The sequence below is a fragment of the Spermophilus citellus genome (genome assembly GCF_964194105.1).
Source record: "Spermophilus citellus genome assembly, chromosome: 6".
In the NCBI taxonomy this organism is placed as follows: domain Eukaryota; kingdom Metazoa; phylum Chordata; class Mammalia; order Rodentia; family Sciuridae; genus Spermophilus; species Spermophilus citellus.
Window position 1 is genome coordinate 159948680 of NC_138187.1, and position 21172 is coordinate 159969851.

The 21172-nt window shown below is 42.7% G+C and overlaps 1 protein-coding gene across 5 annotated transcripts in view; it reads right to left on the reverse strand.

The window, feature by feature from the left end:
- DNM3 (dynamin 3) overlaps positions 1–21172 on the reverse strand; it is a 432335-nt gene that overhangs the window by 126926 nt on the left and 284237 nt on the right. For all 5 annotated transcript variants that reach the window (XM_081298148.1, XM_081298146.1, XM_081298145.1 and 2 more), the window contains one exon: positions 13162–13271. In XM_081298148.1, coding sequence (XP_081154274.1) covers positions 13162–13271 — 110 coding nt within the window. The remainder of the gene's footprint in view (positions 1–13161; positions 13272–21172) is intronic.

The following is a 21172-nucleotide window of genomic DNA, read 5'->3' on the forward strand; positions in this document are numbered from 1 at the left end:
GAAAATGAGAGCCATTAGCATAGATCTTATGTTGTACATTTTTATCTTTATAATGTGGTCATCAAAATGCAGAAAGTACACTGAAAGAACCACCAAATTGCAGGCATTTGTCCATTTTTTAAAGTAAACTCATTTTATACTGTTATAGGAGTTCAGGTTCCTATCCAATAGTATAAAACACACATGGTCATACTTTTGCCCATGAAACATTTCCGTGAGGTGTGGATTGGAAGAGGGCAGAGGCAGGACCTGCGTGAACAGTGGACAGTGCTCTTTATATGCACAGTGCTTTCCCCAGATTGTAGGACATATATATAGAGAGAGTTCCAACGTTAGAAAAAGAAAGGGAAAAGCTCACCAGTCAGACTTCACAAATATTTTCTTTATGAAACCGAGCATCTGCTCAGAGTTAGTTGCAGAGTGTGACTAACATTTTCTACAAGCTTGTGCCTTCGCTAAGGCTGTGTGTGTTAATTAAAATTAATTACACATGCTAGTAAAAAGGCTCCCTCCGAAGGCAGCAGAGCGTAGTAGAAACCGTTTGCAAGGTGTGTAGTTCACACTTTTCTTAATAGCTCCTCTCAGCAGGTACAGTCACTAAGGACAGCCGTTATGGATAAATGAGTTCTACCGTAACTCTACTGAAGAAAAATAAAATACGTTACACTGGCATGATCAACCATGCACACAAAAATCCTGATTTACAAATTGACATTTTTCAGAGACAGACTTGTAATGAATGTTCTTGAGTGCATGATACACATCCAAGTGTCACTCTGACTCAAAGATTTTTCTAATTCTTCAAACTGGAGAACTCTGAGGCAAGTGCCACTCTTCAGTAGCTTCGGCATTGTACATGGTGACCCTGGGAATAATGGATACCATGGGGCCTCAGTATTCAATTCTAACTAGAGGTAAGTAGCAACAGAGTGGAAGAACAACCCTGTGTGTTCTGATATTTGTTGTCAATTTTTTTCTTCAACAAGCAGATTGTTTTAGAATCCTGATTTTGCCAATAGCCATGGACTCCTGCCCTTGGTTTTCTCTAGTTCTGTGCGTGGGAGGCCCCGTGACAGCCAAAGCCATCGGGTGGTGGGAAGTTTCCCGTAGGCCAGCCTCAGCGGGGGACCTCACAGCCCTGCTTCCTGGGTTCCCAGCTTGCCGACTCAATCACCTGAATCCCTGGCCTCTCTGCCAGCTCCAGTGTGGGGTTGTCATGCTATGGCAAAGTCACACCCACTGAAGGGAAGCTGTGCCACACAGCTCCCTTCAATTCTGCCCTGGCCACCAATATAAGCAGAATGTAAACTCATTCTTCAAAATAAAAACCTGAGACAAGCCAGTTGTAATTAGAACCCAGGTTTTTTTTTTTTTAAACAACTAGTTATTTTTCAAAAAGCTCCATTTTTAACCCAAACTAGCAACACAACCTTATTTATAAACCACCACGTTTTAAGCCATGGAATCATGTGCACATCTCTCCCAAGGTGCAGTGGCGGCCTGCCAGACTTCCTCTTGAACCTGTCACCACAGCCTCTCAGATCTAAGGGCTGTCCTTGAGACCCGGTTGTGCTTTCCTGTAGTGTGCCCGTGACTGGTGACGGCGAGCCTGTCGATAATGAGCAGCAGCTGGAGCTGTTCCAGGGCTCCCCCGTGTCCTTGGCTCCTCAGGCCACAGCAGTTGTCTGACGGGGGCAGCGGTGGAAGGGGCTGCCGGTCAGCAAATGGTTGTTCCGGGAAATGGGTGGGGAGAGGGCAACATGTTTTGAAATCCTAGAAGTAAACTTCTCTGAAGGACAGGGACTTCTTTCTGTCTGCAAGTTCACACAGCTGCTGTGTTGGGCTCAACACAGGCTCTGAACAAAAACCTCCTGGACTTTAATGCCTCAAACCCTTGACCAAAATCCTGCTGGCACCACTAATGGCTAAAGACACAACTCTAGCTTACCTCCTTGGGAGGAGAGGAACTCCAACTCAGTTACCAAGTCTAACTTCTATGAATCCCTTTGTTAGTTGGAAAAAGGCTCCTGAGGAGGACAATGCCTAATCCCCCCCACAAAAAATGGATGCGGATCTGGGTTTTGCACAGGTGTTTTAAGCATGAAGAATTCTTCCAAAGCTTTTAATGACATTTGAAGAAGCTGAAAAGCACAAACTTGCTATTTGTCTCCTTCAGAAAAGGCTGAAAGAGTCCTCCAAGTAGAACACCATATTCCTATTTCATTTCAGAGTTTAATTTGAAAACCAATAAAAGCAGAATTTAAATGGATTTCTTCTGGCCACAGGCATTTCATACCCAGGCAACTATGTGGCCTTTCCTGAAAATTAATCTTAGCTGTGAAATCAATCGTCACAGACTTAGTTCACAAAAATATCGCCAAATCATACTTGATTTCTGTCTTAGCTGGTGAGTCCAATGAATCAAATGGGCAGACAATCCTGCTTCTCCACTCCCTCTCTCCCCAGGCTCCTCTTTGAACACATCCCCTCCAGTCCCCGGTGAACACAGGGTTTCCTAACGAGGCTACTTCCCACAACCAGAGTGACGCTCACACAGGGAAGAGGTGCAGGAGCAGACACTGGGATCAGAACCATATGGCAGCAAGTGTGTGTGCAGTGAGAGGGACAAAGGACCAGGGCAGACACCAACACAGCGCTCTCGGTTCAAAGATCCCCTCCAAAGTCTGTAGACAGAAGTGTCTTTTACTGACTTGCTAAACACATTCTCCCATCCAGCTCCTCAAAAAGGGGAAATGCAGGGTCTACCTTTCCAGGTTGACAGAGGGGAACACACATTACGGTCACGCTGTGAACTCACACCAGTCCCTTCTCAGAAATCCTCCAGTCTGTCCCCTGTGAACTTAATAGTGGTAGAAGAAAATGGAAGAAGTGAGAACTCAGGAGAATTAAAATCCTAAAATCTGGCTCCCCTTCTCCCTAACTTTTAAAAGTTCTACAAATAGCAGAAAACCTGAAATTTGTTACTTCTTTGCTTGGGCTTAACAAGTGCAGATTCAGGCCACCTACTAGAGGGAGCTGCGTGCACTTCTGAATGGCAGCTGAGAAATGATGGCGACAAGGCTGAGGCCACCATACCACGACTACCAAAGACAAGTCACGGGACTCGATTCTTTTTCATTCAAACAGCTTCCATTTATATAGTTTGTATAAAACTGAAAGCTCTCAAGTTCTTACTTTTTAAAGGAAAGACTTTTCTTCCTTCTCAAACTCTTTTTTCTGAGAATTCTAGTCTTCATTTCCATTCCTGGCCCTCTCGGACCTGGGCTCTTAGAGTTGACCTACAGAATACTCTCCACTAGGGCCTGCCCTGCTGGGCATCTTCTCCATGGGACGGGAAACCGAGCGTCTTTCCATTTGCTCCCTCCTGCTGTTGAGCTGCTGTGACTCCACAGGAACCGAGTTAGGCCTTGGAGGTGTGAGGTGGCCTCATATCTAGAGGAATTTTTACAATTCATTCTAGGAATAAAGCTCGAGGAAAACCAAGCCTTTGTATCGGTCATGGGGTTACAGACAGGGCAGAGAACTATACGGGAGGGTGGTCCAGAGTTGTGCTCTCAAGCAGAATGACTTCCTTCCTCACCAGGTACTCCAAGTCCGAGGACATCACCAGCACCCCCACCCACGGGGAAGTGGCCCACTCATGCTCCCCGGGAGAAAAGCAGGTAACACATGTGGCTCAGCCTGATGACAGGCTGATGACCCCCTGGATCTTCATCTGACCCAGAAAAGCCTTCCCTAATCAGAGTGTTCAGAAGTGGACAATCCCCACCAGAGAGGACAATCCTGTGGAGCAAGAAACAACGTCTTCAACGCTGTCTCAACAACAGTGGCCTAAAAACAAGACGTTTCCGCAGGTGTCCGCTCACACTCCCTACCCAAGCTTGGCTGCACTGTTTGGTGCAGGACACCTCATTCCCTCCTCCAGGTCGCCACCTGCCTTTCCCTGCTGAAATCCCGATAAACGCGAGCTTCTGTCCTCCCATCTGTGGAAGCGCAAGTGCTTCCTTTTTAATACAGACTTGACGCCCAGCCATATCCACCCGAGATGCGACCTTTCAGAAAGGCGTCGTGCACTACCTTCTGCCCAGCATATTTGTCTAATTAAACACTTTCCCAAACAATGAAAGCTCTGAGTGTGTCTTAATATAGGAACATGGCCATAAAGATATAGAAAGCGAAGCCAAGCCGGCCTCCAATTTCTTTCCAACTAATGAGTGGAAAAATGCGCTGCCCAACAAGGAGAAGAAAGAGCCATTGTTCTCAGAACACCTAAGGAGCACACACTAAGTAGACTGCGGCAGTATGTGACATTTATTGAGTGTCGGCAACGTGCTGGGGACTGAGCAGAGAAGCGGAACATCCTAAAACCACTTTCTATAGGAAAGGGTGGGGTGACCTAGAGCACTTGGAATGTTGATAAGCCATATCCTGAAATGGAGGCACAAAGCAGTGCCAGAGAAAGAGTGCTCTATTTTAAAAGAAAACAAAGCCTGACAACCCCAAGGAGTGCTCAGAAAATACCATGTGGCTGCCCACAACCCCCTGCCCAGAGCGGATCGCTGCTGGCTACCAGGGCTGACATACCTAGGACCAAATGGGCCTTAGCATGACCTTAAAACTGAAGGCCTGCCTGGGGAGGTCAGAGACCGGCACAGAGAGGCCATTATCTGCACATGTTCCACCAGAGAGGACGTGGCATTTCCAATAAAATCAAATGGAACAAAAACCTGGGGCAACATTCCACTCTTTAGACCATGCCACGAAGAAGTTCAGGAATCTTTTAACTTGGATTTAACTTTTAACTTCTAGGGATAGAACAAATGTAAGAACAAAGCATGGCCAGTAGATGGATGGGTCCCCCCCAGGTATCTAAGATGCCATCTTTGAAAGGCCCAGAGGCAGCCCGGGAAGCAGATCCTTACCTGGCGTTCAGGTAGGCTGACTCAGCCTGGGTGTGAAGTGCACTCTCCTCAAGGCGGAAGGCACTGTTCCTAGTAACAAATCCTTCCTTTTATAAAAATCTGAGCTCTGAAACGCTATTTAGAATAGCTCAAAAATCTGGTCACCAGGGGCGGGGGGGCGGGGCTGGGGCTCAGTGGTCGAGCGCTCTTTCCACATGTGTGAGGCCCTGGGTTCGATCCTCAGCCCCACATAAATAAAATAAAGGTATATAAAAAAACAAAATATCTGGTCACCAGACTCACAAAGACCATACTTAGTCACCAGGACACTGAAGCCTTTTAAAAGAGGATGCTGAAGCCACCAATCCCCACCTGATCGGGGGCGCCGTGGTGACCATCTCCAGCTTTGCCGTGGAGAGCTGGAATCACAAGGGACCAGCTCTTGGCCACTGATGGCCGCCTTTCAGGAGCCAAGTACATGGAATTCCTGCTTGATATTTAAACCACGTTATCAGGCGCAGCCCTGCATCGGGAGACGTTAGATGTGGGTTCCGGCTCTGACTCTGTGATATGGGGACAGCATTTGACTGGGATAGAAATGAGCTCCTAACCGGTGCAGAGAGGAGGACAAACAAGGTTACGTGTGGGGTCCCAGTGGGCCCTGGAAAGCAGTGACTCCTGCCCCTGCCTGGGTGCCACGTCTGATGTTCACACGGGAACTCCTGGTCCCAAGTCAACGCACCTCACTCGGGTCTGCCAAACTGATAAACAAACTGGTCTAACACACCGTCATTGAGGACGGGGATGAAAATCACCAGGCAACAGAGACATTTCTTCTAAACCAACCCAAGGCAAATTCACCTCTGGCCAGGAGAGAGAACCCTCTTACTCTTGTGAGATCTTGTCTCAGAAGAAATAAAAATTAGGAAAATAACCTTGGAATCGATGAAAGTGGTGAAAAGAACAGGATTTAAGAATAGTCGACAGAATTATGCTAAGCATACGGGCTTTGGAGAGACGCACGGTTTTCCATAACACATAAATTCACACGTGTGCGTGCAGTTCGATGAGCCCCCTTGGAACAAAGGGGGATGTTGTTATTTTTGTCGCGAGTTCCATTTGCCTTTGAAATCAGCGGCGTCTTCTCAGGGAGAGGCGGGCTGCACACGCAGCAGCATTTCCCATATGATGTGCTTTGCCTGACACCAGCTCCCTGTCTGCTTCCTGCAGTCCACACGGTGACTAAGAGTCACCTACGACGATGCCAGCTCTCTTGCTGGGGCGACTCCCCTGCTCTCTGGAATGGGCTTCACCGTCATGGAGTCTGGGCGAGTGTTACGCTCCGCAGCGTCACCCGTGAGCATCATGTATGGCCCTCTCCTGACCTGACTCGAATTCTCTTCCTCTTTTATTTCTTCATTAGTTTAATTTTCTGCGAAGATGAGTGAAAAACGGATTTGTAGGATGGTCACTGGTGACCACTAATGTCACCAACACACATCACGTCTTGTGTCTCCTGTAGAGCACCCACACTGACGCGCAGGGCTGACAACGGAGCTAGGCTCAGCAGTGGACATGAGGACACACCTTTACTGACAGAATGGATCAGGCCCTGGGAGGATGGCCACTGTAAATGGGGTGGACGACCCTCGAGTCTGCGCACACCCCAGGCCCCAGGTCGGCCCTCAGGGTCACAGTTTCACAGCCTTGAGCCCTGGGAGAAGCCAGGAACGTAGCTTCCTGTCTCTATGACCTGATGGAAATGAAACGCAGTGTCCTTTCCACTGAGATGGCCAAAGGGAAAAACTCCCTCCTCCGAGACAGTCAGAATCGAAAAGCTCTTGTCGTGAGCCAGCCAGGGGCCGTGTGTGTGTGTGAGCTGTGCACACTTGAGCACGAGAGGGGACTGGACCCACGTTGCTGCTGTGACTGGGCCGTGCGACGACGCAGTGTCCTTTTCTGCTCACGGTGCCCGTGATCCCCACACAGCACCTGAGATGGGTGTGGCTTTCCAAGACGTCAGTCAATCTGCTGACCACGGGACATCACCAAGCAACCCCTGAAGCCCAATCCCTTGCCTTATTTGGGTGGAACTTTCTCGAGTGCCTTCCCCATAATACATAGGATGGTTTCAGGCGAGCTCTCTCTCTTTTTGCCTGCCTCTACTGTGGGAACTGAGGTCGAGGAACCGTCCCTGAACCCCCAAAAAGGTATTTTCTGTCTCTGAGTGATTATTTAGTAGCCAGCCCAAGTCACCTGGAGTGACCCTGATTCAGTCACAATGAAAGAAATGCCACACCTCCCCTGCTCACTCACTCATTCAATAAATATATCTTTCGTCACTTTTGCCACTGGATGACATCAGTTTCAGTAACCAAAGACTTATATTTTTAATACTCACAAGAAACAAGACCTTGATTTTTATGTGAGAGTGAAGACCCTCCAAAGGTCATATACTTAGAAAAAGTATAGACTGAAAACATGTGTCTCAGAGCAAAGAAACATGGCCAGTGTATCCCAGACTGGTCAAAGGTGAAGAGGAGTATTAATGTACTGGGAGATCTTACTAAGAAAACAACCCAAAATGAAGCCTAAAATGATACATTAAAAAGAGGACTAAACATATGAAGAACAGGATAAAATAGTCTAGTCTATGTCTAACAGCAATGTTAGAAAGAAAAACAAAAAAGAACAGAAAACAGAAGTCAACATTTTTTCAAATTTATGAAAAGCAGGAATCCTCAGAGTTAAGAAGCACAATGAATCCCAAGCAGGACACATAAACAAGGTTCACGTCAAAGCTTCAAAATACCAATGACAAAAAAGATCTTAAATCAGTGAGAAAATACAGATTATCTATAAAAGGAGCAAATGTTAGAGTGGCAGCTGACTTCTCAGAGGCAGAACCAAAGCCAGGAAACAGAGGAATAAAACTTCAACACCATGAGATAAAATAATGGTCAATCTGTAATTTAACATTCAGTTAAAGTGCTGTAGAGAAATTAGGGCAAAGTAAAATATTTTCAGGAAAACACACCAAATTGAGAATTATAACCAAATAGAAATTACTGAGGGGATTTCTACTTTAGTGTGAAGAAAACGAACCAAAATTAAATACTGTGGTGCAAGAAGAAAAGTGAACAAAGAAATTGGTAATCATGTCAGTATGTGTAAATAATTATTGCTCATATGAGCCAGTTATATTGAATAAGGTGGTGAAAAATTAAAATGGGATTCAAATATTGATAACAATAACACATGGACATCATGAAGGGGTTGTTGAAGTTAAAGTGTCTTAGGTCATTTTGGAAAGAGTAGAGAGATAGTCTTCCAAATTTAATTCATATATGAATGTCATATTAAAATGAAGTCTAAAAGAATGAGAATAGAGTACATAACTACTGAACTAATAAAAAATAAACTTAATTAACGAAAAGAAAGATAGGAAATAAGGGAGGGCAGAAACAAGTATAGAAAAGGCAAGATAGGGGGCTGAGGTTGTAGTTCAGCAGTTAGTGTAGTTCAAGGAGTGCTTGCCTCATATGGATGAGGCACTGGGTTTGATCCTCAGCACCACATAAAAATAAAATAAACAAAATAAAGGTATTGTGTCCATCTACAACTAAAAAATATTTTTAAAAAATAAAAGGCAAGATAGAGATAAAGGCTAAAACATGATGTTAAAATTGAGTTAAAATAAATCAGTAATAAAAAATGTAAATGGGCAAATCTCACTAATTAAAAGAAAGAGATCACATTAGTTTAGAACTAAACAAACAAAACCAACTATATGCTAGTAGAAGAGAAGCCCTCAATAAAAAATAAAGGTTGATGACAAAAAGGAAATAAAAGGATAAACTGAGAAAATATTAAGCAGAAGACAGTATAACTATATTAACATCAGGCAAAAAAAAAATCAATGGCAAAGAACATTACTAGGAATAAAGAGGGTTGTTAAAAATTTATTTTCATTTTAATTCTAAATTTTTATGAATATAAAAACCCATATTGGCTTCTAAATATGGAGAGCAAAAATTGTTAGACTTGCTAGAATATTGAAGCTCACAATCATAAATTTATATACATATGATTATATAATTTTTTTTTGTATCAGGGATTGATATCAGGGGCTCTCAACCACTGAGCCACATTCTCAACATTCCCAGCCCTATTTTGTATTTTATTTAGAGACAGGGTCTCACTAAGTTGCTTAGCATCTCACCGTTGCTGAGGCTGGCTGTGAATTTGAGATCCTCCTGCCTCAGTCTCCCAAGCTGCTGGGATTACGGGCATGTACCACCATGCCTGGCATAAGTGATATTTTTAATACCTCTCTGATAAAGTAAGATTCTTCATGCCAAGGTCCTTATCTGCAATGTGATCAATAACGTTTAATCTTTTTTGGCTACTTACTCACAAATGCATTTTAAACACAGAGAATTGCTTAACACTCAGCAGTTGCCAGATATTTCCTTGTTAAATGCTTGAATCATTCAAGATGGAAAAATAGTAACAATAGACATCAGGTAATGCAATTAACAAGCACAATCAAATCAACTCTCATCAAACCTGTGGTCCTGAATTAGCAAATATGCATCTTCTCAAACATACGTAGGATATTTATGAGAATCGGCGTGTCCTAGACCATATTCTCTGACCACAATCCAATTAAAGTAGAAATAAACAACAAAACAATAAACTCTATGTATTATAAAATGTGAAACATACTTCTAAGTACCTCCAAGGAGAGGAAAAAAACCACAGCAAAAATTAGAAGACAGATTGGATGGTAATAAAAATATAACATTTCAAAACTTCTAATCATCTAAAGACTATTTAGAAGGAAACCTATAAATTTATATAAACATATATGCAAAAGGATAAAAAAGCGATGAGCTACACATCTAAATTAAGAATTTTTTAAAAAAATCCAACAAAGTAAACACAAAGAAAATACAAGGAAATAAAAAATAAAGATGAAAACAGAAATTACTGAAATAATAAAAATACACAGTGAAGGACCAAAAAGCCAAAGTTATTTCTTTGTAAATAGAGAAAACTCTGGCAAGAATAATCATGGGAAAAAAAGATAAAACTTAATATTAGGAATGAAATAGGGTCAAATTTCAGATACAATAAGATTTTTAAAAAATAGAATGAGAAATACTTGATACCGATATATTTAAAAACAAATAAAATGAACAATTTCCTAGGGGAAAAATATAATTAATCAAAACTGAATCCTAGCAAAACAGAAAATCTGAATAAATCTTTAATCACAAAACACATTAAAACACTTCTTAAGACATTATCAAAAATAACTTCCAGGCCAGATGATCTTGTTGGTGACTTCCACCAAACATTCAATGAACAGTTAATCTCTGTTTTCTATAAAACATTCCATAGAACAATAAGGATTTATTCCCACCTCAGTTTATGAAGTTAACAGAACCTGATACTGAAATTAGGGTATTTCTATGAGCCAACCTCCATAACAAACATGGATGCAAAAGCCTAAATGAAATGCTAGCACACTTAAGCCAGGAATGCATAATAAATAATGATATACTACCAACTAACTGGCTTTCAGCCCAGGGGATCAGGATGGCTTCCTGTCAGGAGGTCCATCAGTATATTTCACCAGGTGAACAGATTAAAGAAGAAAAATTGATCTTCTAGAGACAGGTATTGAAGCTGAAATCCCTGCAGAAATTTCTCCTTTTGCAAAATACATGACTGGGTAAGTAGTTACAATAACTTGACTCACAGTTTCACAATATTGAACTTTTAAGGAAACTGTGTGTGTAAATGAAAAAATCTAAAAGCATTTTCAGGAGTCATTAGAATTTGATAACTAAGTCACGTGCAGTGGCACACCTTGTAATCACAGCTACACTGGAGGAGGAGGCAGGAAGATAGTAAAATTGAGGCCAGCTTCAGCAATTTTGGGAGACCCTGTCTCAAAATAAAAAGGGCTGATGATGTAGATCAGGGGTAGAGGGCCCCTGGGTTTAATCCCCAGTTCCACAAGAATGCATACATGCATACTAAAGGAAAATAAAATGTGACAACAAGTCTAGAGTAGTGGCACATGCTGGTAATGCCAGCTACTTGGGAGGCTGAGGAAGGAGAATGGAAAGCACCAGGCCAAGACAGGTGTGGTGGCACATGCCTCTAATCCCAGCAATATAGGAGGCTAAGGCAGAGGATCCCAAATTTGACACCAGTCTCAACAGTTTAGCAGGGCCCTCAGTGATCTAGTGAGACACTGTCTCAAAAAATATATGTAAAATATGAATAAATAAATAATACAGCTGGGGTATGGATCAATGGTAGAATGCCCCTGGATTCAATACCCAATACCTGTCCATGATTTAGAAATGAAAACAGAAACCTCAGTAACTAGAAACACAATGAATCTTCTTGACCTGATATCAGGTAACTATTTTAAAGGGTTTAACTCTTTAAAAAATTGCCCTTAAAATAAAAGCTGAGACAGGGATGATTGCTTGCATTCACCCTTGTGCTGGAGCACCCAGACGGTACAGACCTGATTTAAAGGAATCAAGATTTCCAAGGAAGAAGCCATGGCAAATGTGCCCGTGGGCACACCCATGTCTTCCCAGAGATCTTAAGAAGAAACTGAAGAATTCCATAACCTCTATGGAACCCTAGAATTCCAGAATATCTGGAGTTTTCTCATTGTGGTGACTTTCACTTTTTTAAAAATTCACAAAATGTATTTCATCTAAAAAGATGAGCTACTATTGTCTTATCTACATTGTACCAGAACCTTTTATAATGTGGACTTTCTGGGTGGACTGAGGGTTCAACGTAGTCTGACTTCCTGTTTGTTACTTTCCTGTGCCACTCTACATCCAGCAGGAAGGCTGATGATCAGCATCTCCTGACCCTCTGGTCTGGGAGCCATGGGAGCTGCACTGAGCTTGGCCACAGATGACAGAATCATTATTGCTCTAAGAAGCCCTTTTATTTGTTGTTTTCCTTTTTTTTTTTTTAAACAAGTTACTCTCAAATAATACTGTATTCTAAAGATCCCATTTCAGTATTTGGTAGAGGAGTAGTAGTTAATTTTCTTTTCCTTGACTCTAAATGGCTTACTCTTGTGGTTTTTCTAGATATTTCTGTATTATGACTCACTCTGAGCAACTGACTGGGAATGCAGGAGAAGTCTTCTTCTTTCGCTATTTTGATTAACTGTGTGATTGACCCTGGGCCAGTCATTGAACCTAATCAAGTAACTTCATTCATTGCTAAATAAAGATAAAACACAGCTTGGAAACATGGGTTAAAATTAGACCTTGCTACCTAATGACTCACTCTCTTAATAACTTATTCACATGAATTAGATCTTTCCTGTAACATTTCCACTTGTGAAAAACCTCCTTTATAATGTTTGCCTAGCTGTTGACCATTTGGCATCTATTCTATTCTGTGTTACCTCTCCATTTGTTTCTTTAGCTTTACCCATCGGTTTCCGTGAGCATCCACGGCAGTCCATGATGATCAGCCCAACTCAAGTGTTGATATTGTATGTGGGGGAAAAAATACTAGTACAAGAAATATGAGTGGAAGAGAATGTAAACTTAGATGAAATCCTGATTCAAGTTCCAGTTCCCCCATGTATTCATTTTGTGATCTTAGCAAAGTCGGTGAACTTCTCTGAACCTGTACTTTCTAATTTACCAAATGGCAACCATACTCCTCCATTTTTTTTTTTAACCTCATGGGCAACTGTTACAAAAACCAGCCAATGAATGTGGACAGTGCTTTAAAAAATTGTAGTGTATTAGATATTTGGATGTTTTACTCACCTTCACTGAATTTAGTCACAATACATAGGTCTTAAGAAGGGCCATCCATCCGTGTTAGACAGAGATGACTTAAAATTATGATAATAATTGAGCAATCTGTAACTTTGCACACAATAAGTCAGGATCAGGAAGGCTTTTAAGGTGATAAAATATAGCTTTAAGATTTTGGTGCCTGTTCGAAAACCAGGAGATAAACTAATTAATACCTGAAGATCTTTCCTATTCCACTTTTCAGTGTTTTGAAACCATAACCCATGGTGGAAGTTAAAACACACAAAATAAATGAAGGGAAAGCTGAAGAGCGGCAAAGTCTAAGATGTGAACAAAGGAACCACTGATCCCTGGATCATGCAGAAATCCAAGGGGAAAAAACTCTGAAGACAGAGGGCGCTGCATCTTCTTACCTTTGCTCTGTGTTAAAGAGGGCAAAGATGTGTTTGCTGGACATGAAGCTCTTTTCCACATCCCGAACTTTCAGGTTGTCCAAGGGAAGCATGTACTTCTTTTCTTTTTCCTATTTTAACAGAGAAAGAGATGGGGGGGGGGAGACTTCAATAAAAGATCTCGAAGCATGACAGTGGCATCACGTATCCAGAGTTGATGACACTATCTCGATACCATCAAACACTGTTTTGATGCCAGCTACAAAGGAATAAAGGTTATCTGACATGGAGGACTCATGTGCGATTCTCCAGCCCATGGGCTGGAAAAGTGGGAGTGGGGGAGGGAAGGTATACAGGAAGGACTCCAAGATGGAGAAAACACATGGTCCTCCATCCTTCCCCCTCTCGTGGGTCCCCTTAGATGTTTTTAAATGTTAGTTTGATATTAAGAATTTAGCCATCTGTTAATATTTAGCAAAAATGTTCTGGTCCTAATTCAATGAGAAATGCCAGATGGATTTCATTTCATGTTTTATTTGCAGCCTAAGCAGTTTTGATAGCCAGTGTTGGCAGGGGAGTGAAGCACAGGGACCCCGGTATGAAACACCCCTGATCAACCATGATCAAGTACAGAAAATACCTCCCCTCGTTGGGTCTAGAATAAAAGTTAAGTCCAGAACAAGAATCGCTCCGTAATTTCATAGAATCATTGAGCTCTTTGGGCGGGAGAAAAGAACCCATTAGAAGTAGGCTGATACTAACTAGAACACATTCTCTTTTAAAATGAACAATCCTCAGGAAGAATATGGACATTGGAGAAGCAGGGTCTACCAATGGGACCAAACTGACATTAGAAAAACATGCTGAATGCCAAAGAATTACTGGAAACATTTCCTTTTAGGGATGGCCCAGGGGTAATACCATATGTGCAAATGCCTAACAACCAGTACAATAGGAGAGAGCCCAAACCCAGCTTAAGAAATCTAGTAGATACCTCTCACCACAAGCATGTGAGCGGAGCCCTTGTTAAACAGTAGGCCTCTGTGTGAGAAGAAGCCAGAGTGGACTCCAGAGGGCTAAGCATGGAGACTCAGCTATAACTTTTAATGAACAACTATTAACACCTATGGGAAATATGCCCACCATACAGGTATGTTTGACGCGAGCCACGCTGCCCCTACAGCAGCACGCGGACCACTTCCCTGGAAGTCTGTGGCCAGGCTCAGCGGCACCTAGCCAACTCCCCCGTCCCAGTACCAGGTGGTGGGTGCCACATGTGTTTCAGGGAGCATCATGGCCTTGCCATTACTTACTCTTAAACCAGTCTGGGACAAGTCAGGCCAGTGCACTAGATGAGCAAAAAGGGGGTGCTCTACTCGACCACAAAAATGAGGCCGCGTGAGGCAGATGACTTCCTTCCCATTGGAGGAAGCTGGCTGGGGAATGAAATGGCTGAGCTGGCAGACAAGGTCTTCAAAGAAAAGAAAAAACAGAAAAGAAACCAAGTGGCAGCAGAGAGAGCCAAGGAGAAACAAAGAAAGCAAGCACTGCGAGTGGATCCCAAGGTTTCCTCTACAGCAGTGGTTTATTCACAAAGGCAAGGTATTCTAAGTGGTAAGAGTCAGAATTTAAGCACTGAAGTATCACAGCTGAGTCCAACCTACTTAGAACACTTGTCCAACTACTTTAAAACAGAATTCTGAATTTAAAAGAGGCAGGATTCTAGATTGAATGAAAACCTATCCAATACATAATCAAATGAAAATGTTTTCGACCCAGGGAACATTTTTTTTTTTAATTGGACGTTTTTCAATGCCCTAAATTTAAGCAGCTGGACTTTTTAAAAGCACCATCCTCTTCAACCTTTTGAAATGATGGATTTGCCTTTTAATGGGAAATCTGCATTTCATTGTAAAGATGGAACACAATGTCCTTGGCTCGGTTTCTGCAGAAGTAGGCTCGCTTTTGTACTGCATTTTTTAGTGTATAGGGAAGACCAAAAATCCAGCAAGCTTACATCAGATATTAAACAGGGGAGGAAAAGCCTACATCTGTGGATGGGGGACACAAAAAATGCAGTCGTCATTTCCCAAGTCCTAAATGTCATTTGTCCAAGGTTTTTGAGGACACATTGCTAAATTATTTCATAATCCCCAGACTGACCAAGGAAGAAAAAAAAATACTCAGACCAAATTGTTCAATTAAAAGTTGTAAATCAAATAGAGAATTAAACCAAGCAGCAGCAACTCCAAGCAAGGAAACAGTATATCATGGATATTTCTAAAAAATCTTGGTGGTTCTGGGAAAGAATGATGCTCTGCTGAAAAAAGGAAAAATATCTTGCATTTGAAATAGCTAAAATGAAAGGCATAGAAAAGGAGGAAGGATATACAGAATTATAATTTCCAAACTACAATGAGTTTTAGCACCAGCTTAATTAAGAAATTTGTTAAATAATCTTTGTTAATTCTACAAAACTGTCTAATAAAGTGATATCCAGTTGTTGCCAGCCACAGGCAGTGACTGAGCACCTGAAATACAGTAAATATGGATATGTGGAAGGTAAAATAAACACCAAATATTTAGTATTAAACATGAATATAAATTCTTACTAATACTTTTTATACTGATCACATGTTGAAGGGATATTATTTTGAATGCATTGGGTTTAAGTAGTATTAAACATAATTTCGCCTGTTCACTTTTACCCATTTGAAGGTGGCCACTGGACAATTTCCAACGATACACATGACTCACGTTAAATTTCTTTGGATGGCATGGGACACATGCACTCTCTTTTCTTCTTCCCATCCACCCAGAAAACTTTCCCTCTGACAATCCCACTTCTGCTCTGGAGTGGATCCATCCTTCATTCTCTGGTCAGCATGCCAGAATCTCATACTGTCTCTGGCCTCCTTCATCACATCTAGATCACGTCACGTTGTCTGAAGCATGTCCTGGCTCTCTGCTTGACTCTCCCACCACATTACTGCAGGTCCTGGCACCTCCCAAGCACGTTGTCATCAGTGGTCTCCCATCTACTCTTTTTGCCTTCTCAGTTCTCTAATATCACCAGGGAAGGCAAGTTCACTATAGTCCTTCAAAACTTTCAGTAGCTTTCCTTTAATTACGAAAGAAAATCCACTAAACTCCATAATGTGACATTTACAAACCCCCATGGATTGGCCCAGCCCTGATTTATCAATATCTCCCTTTTTCCTCCATAAGGACTCTCCATTTGGACCAAATCCTTCTCTGTCCACACTCTTTACCCAGCCTGAGTTGCCCTCCAATTCTTCCCTACCGCAACTATGCTGTTAGAGCCCAAATTAGTTCTATTTCTCATACAAAAATGTTTCCAAGCTTATAATTGTTACGGCCCCATCTCTCTCCTTTCAGTTTATACAATAGGTGTTATTTATTCTATTCATTTTGAAAGGGTACGTCTAGATATCCTCATTTTATAATCTCATTACATTGAAAAATTGGTGTGAAGGTTGTTCATTTGGAACTCAGTCAATTCTATTGATCAAGTAGGTTACCTATGCAAAGAAAAACAAAAAAAGCAGAGAACAGTTTTTTTACAATAAACAAGATACAAGATTTGATATTTTAAATGTCCATTTTGGAGGAAGCATGGGTAAAATTCTCTGCCTGCAGACATTCTGGCCGAAGTGCATCAAGGTAAAAAGAAAACTTTGTTTATATGAAAAAATATTGATCAACATTATCTCTTGAGCAACAAGCAAGAAAAATATAACACCCAATGGTATCTCATGGAAACACTACCCTGGGTTTCTGGGTGGGGACGAGGACTGCCATGTGTTAACCCAAGCCTCTCGTCCTTTGGGTAACTGGCACAAGAGTTACGTTCAGCATACCTACTCGAGGTCCCCAGTCCACCTCACTTTTTCAAAGACACTGTATTTCCTGTCAGAATAAATTCAGACTCTTCAACATGCCCAGTGCACACCGTTCCCCGGAAAGCCAGTGTATTTTCACACAGAACACACCCCGTGGTCTCGTCTCTGTCCCCACTTTATCCTCCACTAGGATACCTTGCTCTAGATGCTACTCAGCTTCTCTTTGCCTTAAAGTTCCTGCAATAGGTTACCCCATCTGCTTTATACTTCATTTACATTTTTCTAAAAACATTATAGATCACATATTTGTCTTTTTTTCTTTGCCCATCTCATTATAAACTTTTTTTAAAAATCAGTGGAATCCTCTAAAGAAAAATATTCTAATACAAAATTCAAATATATTAGATTTAAAAGCAGAGCTTCTCATCTGAAGCAAAGACAGGGCCAGGAAAAACCTGCCCTGATCCTGCCTCTGACACAGTCTTGAGAAATGACGGTGGAGCCCCGCGCCCCCATGCCTCCTGAGCCTGGATCTCCAGGTGCCTCTTCCTCAGTCGCTTCACCTGCCAGCCTTATTCCCCAGCACCCACAGCGGCCTGGGACTTGCTTTGCCTCTTCTCACGCACTAAGTAGTTCTGTCTGGCTCCCCAGGCCCTCAGGTGAGATCACCCGGTGCTCCAGGTCACACTACCTGCAGTGCCCTGCCTGCCACCTGATTGGGCACAATTATGCTCAGCAAAAACTCACAAAAGCACACAGCACTCTGGAGGCAGTGGAAGCCACGGCCGCCCCAGGTGCTGTGCTCTGTCTCCTCTGCTGCCCCCGGGACCCCCCTCGCACCAGTCTGACCCCTCCACAGCACCAGCGCACTCGCTCTGCACCACAGCACTTTGTACTTTGTGTTATTTTCTAAGTGTCCAAATGTTTAGCCTAAGCACGTGTGTGCTCTGCCTTTCCAACTAGGAGATAAACTCCCAAGGGCCCTAGCGTATCTGTGACCACTACCGTCACTGCTGTTGACAGTCTGTGTGCCTTGTTCCCCGTCACTGGGACTCTGCTGCCAGACCTTCAGCTCTGACGGAAGAAACGGCTTCCTTGTTAGTCTTGGCTGCGCAGCAGACATGCAGCAAACCCTTGCTGAATGAACACACGAACCGTCCCCTCGCCGTCTGGCATAGTGTGCGGCCTAGACTAAGGACTCCGATGATGACTGACTTACAAAATAATCAAAGTATCAAAGAAAAAAGGAGAGGCTATAAAAATATTGAGAATACCAGAATACTAGTTCCACATGCTGTTGGAAACTGGAATCTGGTGTTTATTGCTATTAAGAAGTCACAACTCGGGGGATGCGCAAGTACGAAGCTCACAGTGTAAACCACCCATCTTTTTATTTGGACTTTCATTCCCTGCTTTAATCAGAGCTACATCTGGATGGTAAACAGCATCTGTGGACCAGCAGGTCCTTAGTAAATGGTACTTCTGCAGATTTTCTCTTGGGCACCAAAGAAACTGCTGGTGTCTGATGGGCACTCCTAATAGGCCCAGGAAAACCCTGTGGTTTCCGGGTCATGAGCTCCATGGTCACCTCTGTCCTGATCCGGGTCCTCCAATGGAGCTGGCTGCATATGGCGCAGCTCCATGGGGCAGGGGAAAGAATGCTCACACCTGCCACCTGGGAGAGTGCCCATGGCCAGCTCCCATGGTCACCTCAGAGTCCACCTCCTCATGGAAGCCGCAGGACCATGAGAGCACTCTGTTTTCTTGGCATTCTTGGGCAATGTGACTTTTTCCCCATTTAGCATGTATTTCACTGAATCCTCAGGAGCATCTAATATCCTCAAAATGTGACCACCAGTCCCTACTGAAAAAAAGGAGCTTATAATTGAATGTGAAAACATAATTGACTTTGTTCTCAAATCTTTGTTTGAAATCCTTATATTTAAAGGAATATTCGTATGTATTTGTACTTCAAAATGGATCATGCACATTGTTAATCATAAGTACATGACAATGACAATCCTAAGTATGTGAAAGAATCCCTTGCTAAGGATGGCAGAGTGGTCCCATCCTTCTATCAGATGTCCTCACCCCAAGCCCACGGTGCTAATAGTACATAAATATAAAAAGGTATGAACTTATAAGGAGAAAGACAATGGGAGAGGAGCTTAGAGTGGACAACAATTTTCAAAAGGCTTTGGAAGAGAGAAGGCAGATAGCGGAGCGTGTACTGAACTAGTATAAAGAATGGGGCTGTTCTCAATATCCGTGGAGGGTGGGAGCAGGGAGAAGTCGCCCCTTTGGATTTGGTCCTTGGGTACCTGCACTAGTGGGTGCAGCTGTGGATTGAAACAGCCGAGACCAGGTACAAGTCTGTGTGCAGAAGCATGCAGAGTAGTGGATGGTACAGGGGCATCCCTTCTACCCATAGCACCCATTCCTCCCCCAGCAAGAGATGGGAAACTTCTGTCCTGAGAAATCATACCAAAGATGTTTCAGACTTGGAGACCCCAGGCAGGGTGGACAGAAAAGGTGGAGTATAAACAAAGAGAGTTTAGTAAAAATCTACATTCTGAGATGTTGTCCCAAAGCCCCCTTCCCAGCTCTGCCCCACGTTGCCAGCAGCCAGATGGATTCTCCTAATACTACCAGACAGGACAGTGGACAGTTCTTCTCTGGAGAATTCACAGACCCAGAGAAAATGCCCAACATAACAAGAGTTTAATGGAAAAGCCAGCTTGCTGCCTGTTCACCTTCCAGGGAGGTCCCATATCTCACAAGCCGCTTCAACCCCGAATTTCCAAGTAGCTAAATGGCACCAATTCCTAACAGAGAAAATGTGTCAGGACCGCTAACACGGGAGTGGATTCTGAGCTCGGACTGTCTCAACACCCTCTCCAGCCACCCTGTATCGTGTGAGTTCAATTCGAAGCTCCCTTTTCCATCCCACTCTGGCTCTTACAGTTGGGCTCTGGAGGAGATAGAGTTTCAGCCAATCTGATAAACTCCTGCCAGACTTCAATTCTGAAGTGAGTCATGCGGGAGACAGGCAGGGTGGGCGGCACCTGTTCCACGGGCCTGGACCACGGTGGAGGTGGTGTGGCTGCAGATCCTAGGGCCACAATACAATGGCAGCTTCTTGAAACGTAGTCTCCGGGTTGGGAGTGGTGGCTGCTCCCTTGCAGCCCAGCTCTAGAATTCATTTTGAGGAATCATTCCCAGAAACTCAACCTAGTTTAATAATTCTCCTTCTCAATGGTTCTTGGAACAATTTATCTCCCTTAATCAATTATTTTCTACGTAAAGAAGAGTCCAGCATTGGTAATTAAGAACTCTGAGCAAGGCGTAATGGTGTACACCTGTAATCCCAGCAGCTCCAAAGGCTGAGACACCACAAGTTCCAGCCCAGCCTCAGCAACTTAAAGAAGCCCTTTAGCAACTTAGTGAGACCCTCTCTCAAAATAAAAAAATAAAAGGGCTGGGGATGTGGCTGAGTTAAGCTCAGGGCTAAGCACCCCTGGGGGCTTAGTCCCCAGTACCAAAAAAAGACCTCGGAAAATATAGTGGCAATATCAAGTCACCTTACTGTCTCAACAAAACTCAATGGATAAAAAAGTAGAAAAGTAGCATTAACCAGCAATAGTTCATAACAACTATAAAAACTTACATAAAGCAATTATTAGTACTCCTGTTACGTTTACATAGTCTTGAATTTCCTGGCCTGTTCAAAGAAAGAGGTTTAACCAGGAAAATATAATATAAAAATAAACAATATGTGAAATTTTATATTAAAAATTAAATGTGTGGGAAAGAGAGAGAACACTGAGCAGCTTTGCAAGAAATCAGCCAATAAATGAGAATAAGAGAAAAAATTCTGGAGGCATATGTTTTATGTACAAACTGCTTCTGTAATAGTGTACTTTGGGGGTTAAATTTTCTTTAGTAGTAAGCTAAATACTAAGATTTAGTTTGCATTTTGTACTTTTTCAGTTCTGAGGAAGGAAGAAAGTTTACTCAGCATGGTTTGGCTGCAAGCACTTTAAGTGAACATTTTTCAAATGCGAATTGGTCAAAAATTTTTTTCTTTGTTCTAAGGCAATGTAATTTATATTTTTTAAAGGAGAATCTTTCCAAGTTGGAATAGTGATTGGCTTACTTGAAAAGGCGTA